This window comes from Euwallacea similis, chromosome 1 (genome assembly GCF_039881205.1).
Source record: "Euwallacea similis isolate ESF13 chromosome 1, ESF131.1, whole genome shotgun sequence".
In the NCBI taxonomy this organism is placed as follows: Eukaryota; Metazoa; Arthropoda; class Insecta; order Coleoptera; family Curculionidae; genus Euwallacea; species Euwallacea similis.
The window spans coordinates 5,858,712-5,873,172 of record NC_089609.1 but is presented as its reverse complement, the minus strand read 5'-3'; the positions used below and the strand labels follow the sequence as shown (position 1 = coordinate 5,873,172).

The 14,461-nt window shown below is 34.9% G+C and overlaps 1 protein-coding gene across 1 annotated transcript; it reads right to left on the bottom strand.

Annotated features, from left to right (window-relative positions):
- Positions 1-290: 290 nt before the first annotated feature.
- On the bottom strand, positions 291-14,168 carry LOC136411867 (uncharacterized). The gene is made up of 3 exons (XM_066394651.1): positions 13,732-14,168; positions 1,307-1,619; positions 291-1,184 (listed from the first exon to the last, which is right to left on the bottom strand). The coding sequence occupies exons 2-3, from the start codon at positions 1,617-1,619 to the stop codon at positions 865-867; spliced, it is 633 nt and encodes a 210-aa protein (XP_066250748.1). The 5' UTR covers positions 13,732-14,168; the 3' UTR covers positions 291-864.
- Between the last annotated feature and the right edge of the window lie 293 nt (positions 14,169-14,461).

The following is a 14,461-nucleotide window of genomic DNA, read 5'->3' as shown; positions in this document are numbered from 1 at the left end:
AGCATTCGTTTTGACCTGAATATGATTTGTGAAGCATTAGTGGTTTGTGTTCTTAATATTGTAGTATACATGTTAATCGACATCTAAATTGAAATGTCTAAAATTATTGCAAAAGTTTTGCGGAATTTTGTTTCTTATTATACCAAGCATCTCAACCTAAGTTCTGTCCTCATAACATTAGATAGGTCCAAGAAAACCGCAACGTTTAAACGTAGCAAGTGCTTGCATTAACAACAAGCAAACAATTAAAGATATATATATGTAAGATAAGAAAGAAATAAATGTATTATTTTTATTTTTTCTGTTACATTCGTTATCTAAATTAAAATAAATAAAAAATAAGTTATATTAAAAATAGAGAACTTACCATGTATTTTATGTACAAATAAGTTACCCCCACCTTCAAAACATAGCTATCTACTTACATAATAACATCAGTTATAAATTAACGCGAAATCCGAATTTGGCCATACAACAATGTTCCCATCATTTCAAAAGAATTCATGTCAAAATGTCTGGCCAATTACTACTTTATTCTACACACACACTCAGAACGTTAAAAAACATTCTCACGTTCGAACATTCGAATTAAAATTAACACTAACAGGACTTATAATCCAGTATAAACCACACGCGTGCATAAATCTAAAATTATGTAATCAAATAATTGGGCAGAACAAAGAAGGAATTACAAGGGCACTTACCTATCTATTTATAAAAATAATAAAGCATATAGAATAAGCACCATGACTTAAGTATAGAGAGAAAATCACACGTTTTGGCAGTTAAGAACCATTTTATAGGTAGAATTATTGTCACTAGATATAACATAAAAAGGTTTCCAAAATACAAAATTTTAGAAACTTAAGGATACAGATTTTGCAACACATCCCCATACAAGGAATTATAACTGTCTCTGAGCACGAAAATATCTTCTGGTTTTCCATTGAACACAAACTGTCCTGGAAGCCTGTGAATGGTCGAATCTGGTAACAAGGGCTTCTTCACAGGCTTGGGTTTTGGTTTAGTGGTGGTTGGAGGCAGTGGGGGAGCTGCCGTAGGGATATCAATCCCCCCAGTCCATTGGTAGATGCTGCTAGGCTTTCCATTGGCAACAAAGCTCACTGGTATATTGAGGAATTGGGACATTGGGTTGGGTGGCGGTTGGGACATGTAACCCAAACCTAAAATTAGAGTTAAAATTAATTTAGTAGCGATTTGTTTGGAATAATGTGAAGTTGCATTTAGAAATGCCCATGGAGCTGTATTGAAAATCAATGCGTTCGAAGTTTTCTCAAGAACTTACCGGGTACAAACATGTAGGGTTGAGGGGGCAACCTGATGTAGTAAATAGGGGAGTTGTACTGAGGAGGCTGAGGAGGTCTAGCTCGTTTTCTGTTCGGTATCGTCCGGCTTAAATCATTCTCATCAATCTCCATAGACACATAGTCATCATTATGCATCCCATAGCTGTCATAGTCGACTTCCGGCTGCATATAGTCGTAGAACTGCAGATTTTTACCCTGACGATCAGGGGTATTTGTCCGAAACGTTGGGGCAGCTACCGTTTCGACCACCACCAGAGTGAGAACCATTATCGCCTCTACGATGTATGGCATCTGAAATTAGGAATTGAGAGAGTTAGAGAGGCTACTTAACAAATCTTCGTAAATATATCCTGTGAGTCCTTATAAGGAAGAATTATAGGTGTTAGCTTGTCAGCTAGAGGGTCATTTTTCCGTGTTGGCCTTTTACCGGCTAAATGCCGGTCATCATTTACGCTGGTCGGTTATGCACCAGTTTGCATCTGAGCCGTTTAAATGGATGAAAACACGATTGTAAAATAAAATCTAAATGACAGAAAACACGCCACACTTTAGTGGTCGCATCGTGTTCCGCAATCGAAACTATTTTAATGAAATGATAAACACTTTTGGTCTGGTAGGTCTGTCATGCAGAAAAACCGCCGAAGGAATGCCAGTGAAGTGGAGTTACCAAGACTCGGAAATAAGAAATCTATCACGATCTTGGTACGTTTATATATGCGGATTTTATTGCATTTGCAGAGAAATGGAACTGACAAATAACTCAGATCCTAAAATTTTTTTTAATCAGTACATTTCGGAAATTTTTCAACATTCGAGGAAGTGACCCCGACTGTTTGATATTGTGCAGAAAGACAGAAGTTTTTACTTATTTTAAAATGAATGCAAAATGTCCTTTTTAATGCCACATCACAATCCCATGTTCCGATTCAAAACAAAACACTGAAAAAAGTGTTAAAGACACATAATGTGGACCAGGCAAAAATATTTACATACTTTTTTTAATTCATGACAAGTATTAGATGCCAATTACACTCAATTTTTAATTTTAAATGTAAAGTTATGATGTTGTTATTAACAAATTTTTCTTGAGACATATAGAAAGATATACAAAGTATAGGAGGGCTCACTTTTATACAAGGTGAAATACGAAATATAACTTTCTCAGTTTACTCCAAATCTTACAATTACTTATTAGTATTTAGTAGCTTCATAAAATTCATCGCTTATAATCAAGTCACATAATTTATAACCTCGACCCATGTTTTGACAAATTTTAAAAAAAACTTAAAAGAAATAAGCCTGCCACCATTAAACCTCTTATGTACATATGTAGAAGCTCCACCTGATTACACATGTTTCTTGCACTATTATTGACACTTAGCGCCACTGGACTTTCACCATCGTCACCCATCCTCCTTATCATCAACCAATAACTTTAACGTCTTTCGACAAGCTTCATTAGCTAATTATCACGCCCAACCATGCGTGTCATCGAAAACAATCTGTGGCCGATCTTTTTGCAGAGGCCGATCGCCTAATTTATTCAATTAGAGCGAATTAATTGGTAACGTCCGTGTGGAGGCGGTACCACTCGGGTACCGTAAATCTATTTTATTAATAATTTGTGGTCCGTAATATCGGGTACGCTTTTTCCGGTATCTTCAATCTTTCCGAGACCCGGTTGCGGTTTCGTCTTCGTCTTGGGAAACCGCCATTTCGCGGATGAAGGTTTGTGACTTTTGTAGGTGATCAAGAAATGTCCAGATGGAAAACTTTTGACCTAGAAAGTCAGCAACTCAATGAGCGATAATAAAACTGTAGCATTTTGGAACACAGCTGCTCATGTGAAATTGACGCCACTGTGACGTATACCCATTGACAGTGCATCTCGTGTAGCTCTGCATCTGCGACACTTTGACGTCGGCGTTTGGCAAAACGACTACGTTCAAAATCCTATGATGACATAGCTAATTTCTTTATGTAATTTAGCTTCAACTTAGAGATCATTATAGATTTTTAAATTGCTCTTCATTATTGATTTATTAGTAATCCGAAATGCTTATCTGCTATAATTTTTTCAAATTGCCGGGTTGGTGTCTGGCACATCCTTTGGGGAGTCATTGACGTAGAACAATACTTTTTTTTCGTTGCCATTCGTAAGACACGTAACCATACATATTTTGTTCTTAGAACTAAGTAATTAGCTTATGTACCCAAGCCTTAAGTCATATAACTATATACACCAATTAACTGTGTGCGTTGAAAATGAGCCATTATGCGGTAAAAAATTGCTGTGACGCACCTGACCACGCATAATTACAATAGTAACATCCCATCCGTTAAAAAATACCGATATGATAGCGGCATTAGCGGGATTGACCGCTGCCCAGTCAAGCATTTTGAAATGTTTGGTGACTTTTAGAGCGTCAATAAAATATCAGCATAGGTATGTTACGCTTTGTTAAGGTCTTCGAATATAATAACTATTGAGGTCTCTTAATTTCATATAACATTGACATCTGCTATATTTCTGTTGAGAAAAATCTGTCAGTAGCGGCATCGTGGCTTTTTAATTCAAATTTAAAACGACATCATCCTATTTGATTGGTTAGAAGGTTCAAATTCATAAATAAAATTGGTTCCTGTCAGTAATGATGCCCTATGGTTAGGTTGTTCAAATCCAGTCTTCAAACAATGTTGTTACGATTTTAATAATGAACAAAATATGTTCAATCTTTAATTCGCAATTAATTCTAATGTTTTATATATTGTTTGTAACCCTTTGTGTGGGAATCTGAAAATATTTCTCTTTGAATCATAAACGTCTCCATATCCTCCCATGCAAACTATCTCATGGACGCTTTCAGGCCAGTATCATTTCATACGATAAATGACCCTAGTACTTGTCAGAACCATCATTAATCGATTTTCTAATGAGTTTATAATAGGCACGTATCAGACATTAAAGTGAGTGTTAACAAGTTGGGCAATAACAACACACCTCGAGACTATCAAATTCCCGTTTACCAGAAAGAAAGCACGCAATTACCTCCTAATGTAATTACGGTTCAAAGGTGTTAATTACGGCATAACTTTTTTGTAAAGAATTTAAATTAAATTAGCTTTTTTTTGTTTTGATGGGATTCGGTGAAAGCTTTTAGGGCGCAAGACACATAAATTAGACAGAAAGCTGATTAGGGATAATTATTTCGTTAATCATTATTTGCTACAATGTAGTTACGATTTTTTGTTTACCAGAATCTTAAAAGCAACCTTTCTATGATGTGAAATTTTAAAATAAATGAAATGCGTCTTCTGCGATTTTACGGGAAAAGTAAATATTTAACATGTAAACCAACGAATAGTGCGACAACAGCTAAGATGTCAAAGTAATGGATTTCTGCGTAATTAAAGTCATTAATTAAGAGGTTAACATTGAATTAATGCTGAATAAAATATCTAAACACATGACGTAAATTTTCAAACATATTTCATTGCCAAATTCCAAAGTATACAAATGACAAAATCTTCAGTCGGAATCCTTCAAAATCTGTTCTATTGCTTCTTCAATAAGTCATCGTCAGTAAGTTTAATCCCAAACCTGTATAAGTACTTCTACTCTTACAAAAGTTGAGCTTGATCAAATATCTCAAAAATTGCTCGATTTATCTTAGAACAATAATTTCTAGAACTATCAGGATCAAAGGGTCAGTCAGCCCTAATATGCGAATAACCGTCTCACACCCGTGTTTACATCTCTGAAACCCTTGTACGCCACTGTTTTTAATTCTTAACAAATTAAGTCGCAAAAAGATTTTAGAGGCTTAAAATCAATCCGGATTTAGGAGAAATCACTCAGTCACTTAGGTGAAATGAAATCCGGACTTATTTTTCGTCCCGTTAAAGAGATTTTATTGAGAAATTTGAATAATTCGAATCACTCTCCGTGAATGTCTATGATTAATTGGAGTTTGTCAGCAAAAAAAATAGGGAGAGAAGAGGGGTGTCATTGAAAGGACAAAGATTAATTTGGGTCAAGGCCAAATACTGCCTATTTTCTCCTGATCTTGGTGGGGAGTTAGAACATGAACCAATGTAAAGGGTCAAGATGAAAGGATCAACTCAAGGTCAAATCCACTCTATTTAGAAATTATCTTTATAGTGTTAAACTATTCACCATATTTCCCGTCTAATTTCTTCAATACAGTTAAAATCCTATTGCGGTGTTAGTGTTAATTCGAGTAACCTCTAAATGACTTCAGAGAAATTTTGAAAATTCTTATATTTCTCAATGATATTTTCAGGGAAATTTCTTGGTTAGTTATAAAGGAACTTGAATGTTTGGATGATGACCTCTTACATCCCCTCCATGGAAACCACAATAATTCTAAATAAACAAAAGCAATCAAGCTTCTGATTGAAACTAAACTGTTGATGCATCTTGTATATAAGATTGCCGCCTGATTATTCGCAAAAAGAAATGCCAAGATTAATTGATCAATTATGCACCGTCATGTTAAACGAGAGCTGTACAATAATAGAATAACATTGTTTTATTCTCTAAACCTCATGATTAATGAACAAGGAGTCACGCGATTTTTCCAGATCAGTAAAAGATTGTATTCATTGAAGAGACTTCTGCAATTACCTCGAATTACATACATGAAATACATTCGCGAACTTGTAAATGTTGACCTACATGAACATAGAAGCAAGTGCACGTCTAAGTACAAAAATTTGTTTCCTATTAAAGAACAAATAATAATTACCATCAACACAAATTTGGAATTTCTACGGTCAATATACATATTTTATTTTCACCGGCATCTTTAATAGCAAAATAACCATCATTTCACGATATTGTTAGAAGCCCGCTTCCTAATGTCCATATTGACAGATATTAACATAAATAATAGGACTCTTTGATATTGAACAAATACTGAAATGTCCAGTGTCCAACGTTTAATTGCGAATTTTCTCATGCCGGATGGAATTAAGCAGTTTACCGAATACGGTATCACATCTGAGAGTAATTAGACATTAAATATCGCGGAAACCGACAAACGGCCTGTCTCCTTCAATTGGTTGTTTGAGTAGTGGTTTATGTAGTGGTCTATACCCGCTTCTTTAGGTATAGATCACTAAATGAACATGTCTTACTTGCTGCACTTGTTGACTGAGTTCTAATAGTTTAGTATTCAAGGTGGAGAAGGTTGGTGTTTTTGGTAAAATACTCATGTAGAAAATGATTTATCATGTAAAGGTATATTAGTAAGGTAGGGTAAGAGCATACTTTTGCTTTGAATTATTCAAATATTTCAAGATTTGGTGCGCTGCAATATTTTTGAAATTGGTAGGCTTACAATATCCTTAAGGTCAGTTCGGGTTAGCTCACATTAAAAAAGAGAATTTATAACTAATAAGTAGGCAAACGCAAAAACCTCTTAAATCCTTAAAAATCCTAAATAAAAAAAAAACATTTTTTTTTCATTTAGCCAATGAAGACAATGTATTACTTTTGAAGTAATTAAGCACAAGAAAACCGAAATGTATAATTAGAGAATTTGAACTCGCATTGCCATGTGATGGAAATAACGACAACGCATGTGATTGCAGAAAACGAAAATCCGCATATTTCCACGGGTTTGTCAACAGCAAGGAAAACTTACCTACGGCAACTACATAGGTAGAACATGACAATGAAAAAGAAGTTTACAAAATAGCATAAACTGAAAGTAAATACCGGTTGCTTGTACGGGTGTGTGCAGAAAAAAGCTCCCTTCGAGCAACACTTTTTCCACGTGATCTCATTCACACCCCCCTGTAATAGCGGATGCATATAACGCTAATAATAACTTATAGAGCCATTTTATTCAGTGCCTGACTAAAAAAAACGCGAAAATGAATGGTTTTTACATGGCGTTAAATAACAGAAGGAATTTATATCAAGCGAATGTGCGCCCAGGTGCCGTGATTGATTAGGAAATTACAGGCCTGGGTGTTGAGAAATATTATGGTGCGTCTGCACGCATTATTTCAAAGAAATAAAAAACGAACAACAGATTAATCAACATATTTAATTGGATTGATTTTAGTTTAAAAATATCTGGGTTTAAGAAACGAAACTAGGGCCGATAAAAAATGTCCTTCCCGTTAGACGAAAAACAGTTGTGCTCGGGCAGTTTTAGCGAAATATATGCGAGTGACATGGGAACAAGAACTATACCGTTCAAATGGCCATTTACAACTTTGTATTCGTTTGTCTTCTTATCATATACCGTATGTTCGCCGATATTTTAATGTGACGAGCTTGAGAATTTCTTTATTGATCTGAACACAACATGCGGATACGTGAGCTGGTTCTTGTAACCTTCCTTTTTCGGTACCAATACAGATTAGTACAGTCAATGTTTTGATGCATTTTATTATAGTTTTGACAGGTGCTTGATGCATTCAAGTCTCAAACCAAATATAATGCTTTAAAGACCTATTAATATTAGAAGAGTTCCTTTAATGTCTTGACAATTTTCTGAAACCCTCAAAAAGAGATTGCAACGTCGCGCTTAGCGTCTGTTTCTGAAGATGGATAGTGCATTTTGACAGATTTGCACTGGCCCATGGACAGCAACGTTGCCAGATAACTTATAAAGTTTGACAATTGACTTAAAATGAAGTAATTTTTTAGGAAACAAAACTGCGAAGTTCTGTAGGTGAGCCGAACCTGTATAGTATGGGCATCTTTAGAATTAAATAAGTAAGTTTTAAAGATGTCCACGTTGAAGGTTTTTGTCTTACAATTTTACTAAATGGTCCGACGACTTAAACCCCTTTATTCTTTTTTCTTTGTGACAATTCAAAGTGTATAAACTTCATTAACAAAAACATGAAATTACGTTATTTTCACATGCACAGACAAAGTAGAAAATTAATTTTCCTCGTTTAGCAATCGTATATGCACATTATGGACCAGTTTCCACTATTTTATAAGTTTACTTTTGAACCTCAGGTGATTATGACATGACTTTTAAAACATGAAATCGCCATTACATTTCTTTGTGTTTCAAAAGAAATAGGTATTCTGCTATTTGCCAAAAGTCCTTAGAAGGCAAACCAAACTTGTCTAGTTTAACAAGCAGTAGTGCAATCTCCAATTTAAGTGTTTAGTTACTCTCCAGCTCAAGCACAAACGTTACTTTTATTTGAGAACAAATTACAGAAATTGGCAATAAACTATTCAAGGCTAAATGTGTATTTTATGATATCTCAAAATCTTATCGTATAAATGGAATCGCTATCACCATACTCCACATATTTGCAACCCAATATGGAAGCCGCACAATGTTTCATTATTCAGAGATGTCTTGCAGTGTAACCGACTATGGCATAAGTGAAATTTTTGCACGCCTGCGTAATCTATGGCCCTTATTTAATTAGTTAAGCAGATTACATTTCACTGTATTCTTATTCGTGGAATTCCAAATAGAAAATCTTTGAAATCCATTTCAGTTGCTGCGAATTGCCAGCGCTCCTAATTATTAGTAGCTTTCCTATTCATTTTGATTATTTTTTTGCCAGTAAATCGCTCTCATCTAAATATCTTAAAACACCCGTAATTTCTCATTTTGCCCTCTATATCCTCAATCAAAATAGTCCTTTGTATAGAATATTTTAGAAAATATTATACTGCGTGTAATTTTATGCAGTTCTTACTCGGATTTGCGAAGGCAGGCATAATCCCATAAGGCAGCTCTGTAATACCTTTCAACCTGCAACCAATGTACAAATTGCATATAAACATGTGAGAAAATTTTTAATTACATTTTATACGTCGCGGAAACGTTGATAGTTAATTATAATCGAATTCAAACGTTCATTAGTGCAAAATCACTTTAAGGATCTAAACATTATTTTTTTTAAATGCAAAACTAATTTATTGGTGAGAAAAATGTATTTTTTCTAGGAACCAAATAACTGAAAAAGAAATTTAATTTTGAAGTACAAAGGAACAATGCATTGGGAAAGCTAATGGGTTCCACAACATACAACGAAAAATCTCATTAAAGCCCTGACAAGCCTTAATCAAGAATATATTTTGAAGCGCAGCTATTATGGTACTTATTATATATTACTTTATAGGATTGCACAATATGAGGTAGTTCGTATCTATTAAAGCATCTTGGATTTTGTTATAATCACATACGTAGTTAAAAATTAACTAATACATATCTTATTAAAATTCGTCGCGTATAAGATTTGGACAAAATAGTAGATGCTCCTGAAAAAGTTTTGAAGTTGTAAATCCAAATTACGTTTTAATGAATTTGGCCAATCAAGTTCTTGTTAAAAAATTGTCAAGGAAACGATGTTTTATTTACATGTTATCTGCACAATCTTTTGAAAAACTAGTTCTAGAGCGAGCTTTCTTCTAAAAGAGTTTTTCTAATTGAGATTTTTGTAATTTTTCAAATCCAAAACGAACTGGTGTTCTGAATGATTCCCGATTGATACGTTTTTATATAGAGCAGCCTGTATATTATACGATTTTTTCAATTTTCTACTGAATAAGGATAATTTACAGAACCGCATATGTATATGGATTTTCGGACGTAAATAATCACGTTTTCGGTTAATTTAAACCTTTAAGACATCACGATGTGCAAATTTTGACAAACTAATTTCGTTATATTTGAGGACGCTTAACACCAAATTGTAATGTCTCGCCAAATACTCGTAAGTTTCCAAATATTTCAGGTGTAATTTACCTTATCAACAATTACTCTAAAAAGAACTCCAATACACCTGAAATTGAGCTTTTTATTAGATACTGGAAGAGTCTAGACCACTGTAACTGACCTCTGAAGTAGTTCTGTAGTTTCCAACCAAAGAATCGACAGTAAAGGTAATCTCAGCAAGTGGTACCCATGCACTAAACATCTGTATGTAGGTACCTGTAAATACAACCAAAGCCGATAGAGTAAAGAAATGAGAGCCTGCAAGATGTCGTAACAACCCAAACGTAAACATTACGCAAGACTAATCGGAATTCAATAGAGCCTTTTTAGACACCTGTCACCTGTTGAAGAACACGTTATTTGCTCTTCAAGTTATTTGACTATTATAATCGACCTCGTATGCTGTTTGTACAGTAATTAATCCATGCACCAAGCTCGTACAGTATTATGGAAATTTCAATATTTGTATATCTTCAGACATTGATCAAAGGAACTGCCAAATTCAGGGAAAAAATGGAATATTTATGGGCTATAGAATTTGATAGAACTGAGAAATTAAATTTCAAGAAAAAAATCTCTTTATTACCGAAAAATTTTCAAATAAAAAATTCTTTTTATCAACCCTCTCAGAATCATATAATACTCGATTTTAAGTGTTTTCACAGACCAAATGGTTGTGTCAATGGGGCTTTAGCTTTAACGAGTCATAACTAGTTCTTTTTGAAAAAACGGGCAACTCAAACGTTTCTCCAAGTCTACTCGTAAACTCTTGAGGTCCAATATTTGCCTTGGACCACTGTGCAAGACTTCTTCATGTTGGTCAATGTTAATCACGTTTTTATTGCTTTTTGTTCCGATAATTAAGACATTTGATTAAATAAACACAGTGGGTTTTTTACTGCGAGTTTAAACATGCGAGAAGATGAAGGATTGTCTTGTTTGTGTGTTTTATTCTTAGGAGGTAGCATGCTAATTGAACCAATCAATATATATAGGAGAATTTATAAGATGTTTTTTTGGGTTTTAACGACCTTGTAATATTCTGCTATGTATTTAGCGATATACATATGTGATGATCTAACATTTTGAGTGGATAATGAACCTTTTCGACGTTGTTGAATGAATGGAATTTTGGCATTTGTTAGTTGAAAGTTAAGTTACGAAATATTTTATTTTTTAGAAATTGTTAGAAAATAGGACGTTTGTCTATTGTGCTTTATAACAAGGTATTGATTAGATATCGCAAAATTGTCAAAATAAGACTTCGGTTTCTCTAAATTCAATGCTGGGTAAAATTTTATTCAAATTTAATTCTTTGGTTGTATAAATACACTCAGCAAAAATTGTAGGATTTGGTCAATTTCAAGTATCAACATCTCATTTAACTGGTAAATACATGTCAGTTTTTTAAAAAATTTAATTTCATATTAGCCGAAGTTGAATCATAAATATCTCGGACACAACTTGAGATAAAGACAAATGCGCATGTGAATTTTAAATTATATAAAAAATCTTTGAATATAAATAAAAATAGACATATTATTATATTGGTTTATTTTTTTAAATTTGATTCTAGTGAGTAAGCCAATCAAGTTTGAACTTGGTGTGCCTCTGATTTCATGCGAATTGATTCAACATTATTTGAGAAACTTCAAAGGAATATTTCTCTAAAGACATTTATTGAAAAATGAGCCGTTCGCAAAAGTATATAGGAATGTACACTACTCAAAACAATTAGGGGATATTATGTTATTTATGAAAAAAAATGATTTGTTCAATTTTTTTTCGCCCAGTTTCTTATCGTAATAAAAGTACCACAGGATTCAACACGAAAATAATACATTCGCTAGGTTTTTGTCGTTTTTGCAGGTTTTGACTTGGTTTTTCACCAACGGTATAAAAGCGCATTTTTATACCGCTTACGGTTTAGTCCAGTTTCGCATTTACGAATAAGTTGTTTAAGTCTTTCATTTTTATTTATTCGTACAATGAATGTACAATACGATTTAACCAAAAGTGAGGCATGGAGAGCAATATTGCAACTTGAGGCAGGGTGAACTCAAGTACATGTTGCCTAATTGTTTAATGTGAGTCAAAGTGTGATTTCGCGGCTGTGGAATCGGTTTCGGGAAACGGAAAATGTGAGAAGAAGACCTGGACAAGGTCGACCATCTTCCACAACACAAAGAGAAGACCGTTTTCTCCATCTGCTGACTCGGAGACATCGAAATCTCAATGCACCACTTCTAAGGAGTGAGTTTGCTAATGTGACTGGAAGGCTTGTGTCCATTCAAACCATCAGGAATAGGCTGCATAATATCGGACTTTATGCCCGAAAGCCTATGGTTTATATTCCATTAACGATGCAGCACAAACGAGCAAGGAAAGAATGGGTCGAGCTTCACAGAAATTGGAGCCATAATGACTGGAGCCAGGTACTATTCAGCGATGCGTCTAGGTTCACTCTGGAACCTGATAATCGACGTGTGCTGGATTTGGCGTGAACGCGGAACACGAAACAATCCCATTTTGTAAGAGAAAGATCTGCTTTTGAAGACGGCGGCGTAATGGTATGGGCAGGAATTGGTCTTGGTGGACATACAGATCTGTATTTCATCAACAATGGTCCTTTAAATGCCCATAGGTATCTTCATGAAATTCTACAACCTATTGTAATGCCTTATGCTGCAGTAATAGGCAATCAGTTTATTTTTATGGACGATAATGCTCATCCACATCGTGCTAACATCATGAACAACTGGTTGGAAAAAATTAATATAGAGAGAATGGTATGGCCTGCCAATTCTCCGGATGGAAATCCAATTGAACATGCTTGGGATACTTTGGGACGACGTGTTGCCAGCAGAAATTTGCCACCTCGAACCATTCCAGATCTTCGAAATGCCCTAATTGAAGAATGGAATGAAATTCCACAAACAATCTTCAATAACTTGTTTGAGTCAATGCCATCAAGATGCCAAGCTTTCTTTGCACCGAGAGAAGATCATACTCATTACTGAAATTTAGTTTTTTTATCAAATTAATAAACAGAAAGTTTTATTTACCTTTATAAACCATGACCTTTTAATGCACAACTCTACACATTTTTATTAAATATTGTCTTAAGCGGTTAAAATAAGCCTGTACAGTATAAATCACTTTTACTATGCTGAACAAAACTTAACATGCATATAAAAACTTGTTTTGGAGTATTTCCTGTGACAAAAAAAATTTTTAAAGCTTTATTTTGCAATATCCCCTAATTGTTTTGAGCAGTGTACATAATTTTCTCATAAGAAGAATGTATAGGATATATTTATAAGAAGTGCCTATAGCCTTCTCATTTTGCAAATAACTCAAAAACAGCGATATATGTATGTATAAGAAAATATTGCGAAAGGTAAAAAAGTTTCTAAATTTATGAAGAAATTTAAATTTTAGGATAGAAACAGTAAGTGGCATATCCCCAAATAAATTATGAAGGGGAAACTGTTCCTGACCTCAGAAAAACTAACAGTACGTATTAAAAAAAAAATTCATACATAATTTAATTACATATGAAAATTTTTAACATCTCTCCTGCCTGTTTGTGTCTCTGCGAAAATCAGTTTTTTTGCCAATTTTTTATGGAAAAAATGAGCATCACTTTCTTATTACTTTTTCTTACTTACCTTTTAACTCAATCACTACTCAATTATGTTCTCAAAAAGTTCTACACCACACCGATAAAAATCTGAGTGAGTATCAAAGCCCAGAGGCCGCCCGCATCATCAAAACCCAATCAATCCGCCTGATGAAGAAGATCGAGGTGACCTGTGAAGAATTAGCCGCGGAAAACAACGAGGAACGTCCTTGCACGGCCTTGCGACTGTTAAGGCCACCGCTTGCTACGAATTCGCCGTTTGTTTCAACACGCGGAGGCAGGACCCACTGCGATGTGCTCTGCTCTTCTTCTTCTTCTTCTTCTTCCGCTGCCGTTCGTTCACTTGTTTCGAGCGTTACTCATCTGTTTCGGGGAGGAAGAAAGCGAGACCCACTCCACGTAATCGTCAGACGACGATGTAGATGCGATTGTTTCGAGTGCCCGGACAGGTGACTATGATATATTTTCCTCTGGACTTGGGTGAAGAGTAGTGGGTGGCAGTACTGAATCATAATGGTGATTAGGGGGGTTCTTTCTAAAGAGAGGGGGTATGTGCAAACTATTTTCTCATGCCGGTGAGAGCAGAATGATAAATGAGTTAAGTTAGATCTATGGTTGGGACGATTTATCTTCCTTGCCCAGTGGTTCGAAAAGACTATTAGCTACCGCTGTGGTGCTGGGCATGTTTATGCCCCCTGGGGGGCAGATATCTTAACTACCGCATTAGTAGGGGCTTTTTTACAGAGCCGATTAGACGG

Bases quoted from the DNA above. Each gene is read 5' to 3' on its own strand.
- LOC136411867 (XM_066394651.1), bottom strand. From the start codon at position 1,619: ATGCCATACATCGTAGAGGCGATAATGGTTCTCACTCTGGTGGTGGTC. The intron at 1,185-1,306 runs GTAAGTTCTTGA...CTCTAATTTTAG, and splicing joins ACCCTACATGTTTGTACCCG to GTTTGGGTTACATGTCCCAA.